The sequence below is a fragment of the Etheostoma cragini genome, chromosome 14 (genome assembly GCF_013103735.1).
Source record: "Etheostoma cragini isolate CJK2018 chromosome 14, CSU_Ecrag_1.0, whole genome shotgun sequence".
Lineage (NCBI taxonomy): Eukaryota > Metazoa > Chordata > Actinopteri > Perciformes > Percidae > Etheostoma > Etheostoma cragini.
The window spans coordinates 7,449,201-7,456,027 of NC_048420.1; the positions used below are offsets into that span (position 1 = coordinate 7,449,201).

At 40.4% G+C, this 6,827-nt stretch overlaps 1 protein-coding gene across 1 annotated transcript in view; it reads right to left on the reverse strand.

The window, feature by feature from the left end:
- Positions 1–6,827, reverse strand: part of csmd2 (CUB and Sushi multiple domains 2) — a 240,948-nt gene that overhangs the window by 71,777 nt on the left and 162,344 nt on the right. Inside the window, exons 27-29 of the mRNA XM_034892760.1 lie at positions 2,298–2,500; positions 1,888–2,079; positions 616–754 (exon numbers count right to left, since the gene is read on the reverse strand). Coding sequence (XP_034748651.1) covers positions 616–754; positions 1,888–2,079; positions 2,298–2,500 — 534 coding nt within the window. The remainder of the gene's footprint in view (positions 1–615; positions 755–1,887; positions 2,080–2,297; positions 2,501–6,827) is intronic.

Sequence of the window (6,827 nt, forward strand, 5' to 3'; positions counted from 1 at the left end):
TGAAACAAAGAGTGAAAAATTTAAAGGGGTCTGAATACTTTCCGTACCCACTGTATATATATATATATATATATATATGGTAACACACTTCACTGGCATCATTTGAAAATGTCATACATTTTTTAAAATTTTATTATATGGCCTTACAGGATAAAATATTTTTAAGTATAGAGACAGAGGGGATTTAAGTCCCGCCTCTGCCGGAGGGGAAAAGAACTCAACTGGCTTGCATTGTATGAAGGTGCCTCCTCGTCAATTTCGTCAGCTAGCTGTGTCAGACATAACGTTAACTAATTGTATTGCATTGTATTATTTTGTACTTTAGTCTTAGTTTTTCAAGTTGGCAACTTATAAAAACGTAAGTTGTGGGTTATTTACCCAGCAGCTTTTAGGCATACTTCAGTTGTTTGCTAGCAGACAAAATTCACGAGGCACCCCTTCACGCTTTACAAGTGAACGGAGAGTTGTTTTTTCCCCCCGGTAGGCATGGCTTACGGAGTATGACGCATGCGCTCTGTCTCTATACATGGACAGAGTATTGTATTTTATATCGTTGTATAAATAGGTTAGAAATGGGGAGAAATATTCAATATTCAATGTGCTACTGAAGCTTACTGGTTGAATCTAAGGGCGATGACATAGTCTGGTGTGACAGAAACTGTCCAGTCACACTCCCTTCCATGGGGGTAAGGTTCAGGATAGTCTGGAGACAGAATCAGCCCACTAGGACCTGTCAGGTTGCCGCCACATGGAGCTATAAATAGGAAGACGTTGATTAGTAAATGCAACAGTAAACATCATTAAAACACAATTTTGCCCAATTAAATGTTCTTCCCAAAAAATATTGTCAAAAAATATCTTAAGATGATACATCATCTAATTCTCCATTTAGGTTTTTATTAAAATAAATCCGTATTGCATTATTCTGTGCATTGTTATAACTGTTATTTTGTTAAAACTAGTATGCAGCAAACTCTGAGCTGATTGTTAATCAACTGATAGAACTGCTAATAAAAAACATATTACACAAAACAAATAGGATACATTGCTACATAAAGTTTTCAAAGTTTCAGGAAAAAAACATACTTTTAAAGTATCGACATTTTAATTTTTCATGGTGTCTTCAAAAGAATGCTTTATTGAGATGTAACTAATTCTCATTGACACTGTCTGCCATAATTGAACCTGTGCCACAACTGCCACAACGGTTTCGCCCAACCCCTCACCCAACCAATTACCAACTAATTAAGCTAAGCGCTAATTAAACAAGGCATCTAATTACAACGTCTTCATTACCATTGTTTACTCACATTGTTTTGGAGAGAACCTAGTGGGATCATATATTTAACAAAAATACTGTAAGCGTAGAGGTCTGACTGAGAGGTCTGTGTTGCTATTGAGAGACAGGATAATCGCATCTCTCTGTCTGCTGCAGTCACTTCGGGAAATGTCTAGGGAACACGGCAATCGGGTTTCCCACTTAAGATTCACTTAAGGAGTCTGTTAAGTAATCATGTTAGGAATCTGTGTTGTCTACCTGTTTTGGACCAGCAAGAGAAGTGATACAGTGTACTGCATCAGGCAGGTTGTAGGGTGTGGTTTACTTTATGTACTATTATTTTAATACTGTTCTCTTATGTCTTTAATAGTTATGTAATTTAAAATCTCATATCCGCATAAAGTTTACACACAGAATTTTTAGAAATATACTGCATTTCCTTAAACAATGCGTGCATACATGTACTGTGTAGGCAAAAAAAACTGCATGTACTACACGCTCTTATTACAAAGCAGTTGCAGTAGAGATATATGTGCCAATTTTCAAGCCAATACTGATTATTATTCATGTAGCATCATTAGCCTGATAACAGCATGGTGTGGTAATACCTGTGCATGTGGGAGGGTCTGGCTGCCAGAAGAAGCGACCATTGATCTCCGTGCAGGTGATCCTGTTGGCCCCCTGTAGGATGTAGCCAGGATCACACTGGAAAACCACATGGTCCCCAGGCTCCCTGCTGTCGCCGCCGCGGGTCCCATTTGTAGGCATGCCCGGGTCGTTGCAGGAGGTAGCAGTGGAGACTGAAGAAGCAAGAGGAGAATCAATCAGACGTTGAAATGATCCTTCGTTAGAAGATGAAAAAGGAATATTGTTGTCGTAGTTCAGAGTTAAACTTGTAAGTGGGGATTTTTCTCTCTCTCTCTCTTCACCCAGATACAACCTAGCCATTTAACCCAGGTCCATGTAACATTTCATTCCCCTCCCTCCCTCCCTCCCTCTCATCATCTTTCCTTCTCACCAGAGAATTGCAGAGCAAAGCCCTGTTTGCTAGTGAAGAAGTCTGTGGTGAACTGCAGGCTGACAGTGTTGAAGGTGCTGTGGGCATCCTGGGGCAGCACTGAGCCACTCAGCTCCCTCAGCAGGACCCCTCCATCCTGGGGCCCATCCCAGATCCGAAGCACATCGTGGACCTCCTCCGTATGGTAAACCAGGAAATGTAGACTGTTAAAGACAAAGACAATATACTTTAGAGTCCATAATAGTTGAAAGAAGACACCCCCTCTGACACAGTTTATTTAGGCTTTAACACTCTAACACGCATTCCATCCAATACAATTAAATCCATTACAATTTAGCTAAACAAAAAGCTCTATTTTTTTACCGAAAAATAAAAAAAGTATAAAATGTTACTAGGATCTTACTGTTGCCACCTCCAATTTGCATTTGCTTTTGTTTACACACACCTTAGAACCTATTAATGGAAGTTATTGCAGCAGTTTTCCATTTCTTGTGGCTTTTCCATTAACAGCTTTAGTCAATAAAAAAATATCTATGCTCTATGTTCTGCCATTTGTAAAACATCTTTTGCATCCTTCATCTTTCCAAAATGTAACTATCAAGTGTCAGATTTTTTAAGCATAAAAGGCAAAATATATATCATAATGCCTGGAAGATCATTGGTGTTAAAGAGCACTTCCATCCATGCAAAGCATTTATGAACAGGCTTCTTTGCGACAAGCAAACAGAATTGTTAGTAACACCTTCACGTTCTGAATACAGAATATGAGCTGCTGCCATCCGGTTAAGAGGTTTAGAGTTCCTTCAGACTTAACTGTTTCAAAAATTCATTCCTCCAAGTGTCTATTAAGCTCCTAAATAGCCACAAGTAAAAGGCAGAATAGGCCTGCATAACGACAGAGATTTGTAACTGTTGTACAGTGAGGGATAAAAGTATTTGATCCACTGCTGATTTTTGCCCACTGACAAAGAAATGATCAGTCTACAATTTTAATGGTAGATTTATTTGAACCGTGAGAGACAGAATAACAAAAACAAAAAAACGCATGTAAAAAAAATGTTATGAATTGATATGCATTTTAATGAGGAAAATATGTATGTGTCCCCTCTGCAAGACATGACTTGGTACTTGGTGGCAAAACCTTTGTTGGCAATTACAGAGGTCAGACCTTTCTTGTAGTTGGCCGCCAGGTTTGCACACATCTCAGGAGGGATTCTGTCCCACTCCTCTTTGAAGATCTTCTCCCAGTCATTAAGGTTTCGAGGCTGACATCTGGCAACTCAAACCTTCAGGTCCCTCCACAGATTTTCTATGGGATTAAGGTCTGGAGACTGGCTAGGCCACTCCAGGACCTTAATTTGCTTCTTTTTGAGCCACTCCTTTGTTGCCTTGGCCGTGTGTTTTGGGTCACTGTCATGCTTGAATACCCATCCACGACCAATTGTCAATGCCCTGGCTGAGGGAAGGAGGTTCTCACCCAAGATTTGATGGTACATGGCCCCGTCAATTGTCCCTTTGAACTTTGGTGAAGTTGTCCTGTCCCCTTAGCAGAAAAACACCCCCAAAGCATAATGTTTCCACCTCCATCTTTGACAGTGGGGATGGTGTTCTTGGTCATTCTTGTCATAGGCAGCATTCCTCCTCCTCCAAACACGGCGAGTTGAGTTAATGCCAAAGAGCTCCATTTTGGTCTCCTCTGACCACAACACTTTCACCCAGTTGTCCTCTGAATCATTCAGATGTTCATTGGCAAACTTCAGACAGGCATGTATTTGCGCTTTCTTGAGCAGGGGGATCTTGCGGGCGCTGCAGGATTTCAGTCCTTTTCAGTATGAAGAATATAGTATAGAGAGAAAAAAAGTATAAATATAACATAATAACAATAAATAAACCTTTGGCTATAAACAAAAAGACATTTACCATAAATTATCATAAAGTGTCAGAGTTGAGTCAAGCGTTAAAGTGTCCAGGTATGTATGTACTGTCCTCTTTGCCATATTTCCTCTTCCCCCTGGTAGAGGAGTTGTAGAGTTTGTCCCACACTGGGAAGGAGCAGCCTTCCACTGAACAGGCTCCTCTGGGTGCTGATGACAGTGTGAAGGGGGTGGCTGGCATTGTCAATAATGTCCAGTGTCGTCCTCTCTGCCATGGTCACCATTGAGTCCAGCTTCATGCTGACCAGAGCCGGCCCGTCTGATCACTTTATCCAGCCTGGAGGTGTTCTTCTTGGATATACTGCCCCCTAGCACACCACAGTGTAGAAAAGGACAGAGACTGGTGATCACAGACTGGTAAAACATCCACAGCAGTTTGCTGCAGATGTTGAACGACCGCAGTCTCCTCAGGAAGTACAGCCTGCTCTGTGTCTTCCTTTGCAGGTGGCTGGTGTGTGTTGTCCAGTCCAGTTTGTTATCAGGCCAAAGCCCAAGGTATTTGTATGATTGAACTGCCTCCACCTCAGCTCCCTCTAGCAGGATTGGCCCTTCCAAAGTAAATGTCTTAGAGGTGTGAAGCTGTAGGCAGAGACCAGAGAGCAAAGTCCCCCACTAGACTCAGATACTCCTCCTCCCTTTCACCCCTGAGGAAGGGTATCGGAGCAACTGATGTCACCTTCTCACCAAGCTGCTCGGCAATGGTCTTGTAGCCCATTGCAGACTTTTGAGGGTCTACAATCTTGTCCCGGACGTCCTTGGATAGTTCTTTGGTCTTGGCCATGGTGGAGAGTTTGAAATATGAATGATTGATAGCTTCTGTGGACAGGTGTCTTTTATACAGGTAACAAGCTGAGATTAGGAGCACTCCCTTTAAGAGTGTGCTCCTAATCGCAGCTCGTTACCTGTATGAAAGACACCTGGGAGCCAGAAAGCTTTCTGATTGAGAGGAGGTCAAATACTTATTTCCCACATTAAAATGCAAATGAATTTATAACATTTTTGACAGGTGTTTTTCTGGATTTTCTTGTAATTCTGTCTCTCACTGTTCAAATAAATCTACCATTAAAATTATAGACTGATCATTTCCTTGTCAGTGGGTAAACGTACAAAATCAAAAGGAGATCAAATACTTTTTCCCTCACTTGTACTTGTAATATTTATATATATAATAAATTAGGCTTTTATCTATACATCTCCCTATTTCTAAAATACTAAAGAACACGAGTCAGAGAACTGAGGAGGAAACAGATTTAATTTAACTACTACTACTTACAATCAATGCACACAAGGTATTAATGTGATTCAATGAGACAATTAGAGTTGTGGAAAGACAAAAACATGGTCAAGGGAAAGTATAAAGCAGGAAAACCAATAAAATTTTAAAATGAATCACAGATGCCAGATCCAGAGTATTCAATGGATGTTCCACAATGTCAGTCAAACCGATACGTCTGCCACGGCATTTCATAGTTTCAGTCTAGACATCAGAAAGATGATGCTGTCAAAATATCTACCCTTCACTTTGGCACAGACAGCTGTCAGCCAGCTGGTGGTCCACTGGATGTGAAATGCACTGTGATTGTGCGTTTGTGTGTGTAAAGTGCGCTACCCTCAATGCGGTGGATTTATAATGATATATTGCTCGTCTTGAGCGTAAGCATGTGTTAGTATGTGTGTTGTGAGACTGGTGGAAAATGTTGACATGGGCCACTCAATATAAAGGGCTTATTTAGAGACAAACGGATCCACAGCAGCTTTATCCTACGGCATAGTCTGAACTTCTTACTGGTACAATAAATGATAAAACTGTTTGTCAGCTCATAATAAATTAATGTGTGCCTTGGATTTAGTTATTCTCTGAAACACATTGCTGCCTTCAAAATAGGAGGATATAGTGGAATGTACCCAGAGGCAAACAATGTGTTAAACTGAACTCGACTCACCTGATTCGCACACAGAGCTTTTATCAAAACACCGTTTTTATTTTCCAAATTTATGACAGCAAAAGAAAACATTGTCTCTTATGTTGCTTCAAATGCTTCACTTGGATGTGTAACATCTGGCACGCATGTCACAGAGATATAGAGATACTTCAATGTATTGGGTCAATATCAGCTCAGTGGGGAACACCCCTCACATGCTGGTACTGCAGTTAAGACAGCGACAAATCATAACACACAATGATACAACAACAAAGGCATCACAACCTTCATTTAAAGAGTTCGCAAAAAAACTACTCAGAAAATGATTTAATTATGAAAGTTCAATCTAAACCATTTTGCCCCAAAGTAAATGGCTGACTCTCCCTCATGTTTCAATAATGTCAGTTTTAATATAAAGCAAACAACAGTGATTGTAACATGATGCTCATGCAGCAAGAGTCATTTTTAAAAGAGTCTGTTAATTCTTTTATATTACCCACAAGCTTAAGCTGGGCTTATTATAAATCTGTCCAGTAATCATTTTCTCAAAATATCTTATTGTTGTGTTCAATGCTGATCTCTGTTCCAGCCAGAGGAAATCATGGTACTTTTGTGCTTTTAGTATCCTCATCCCTTTACGCGCATGCACACACACACACACACACACACACACA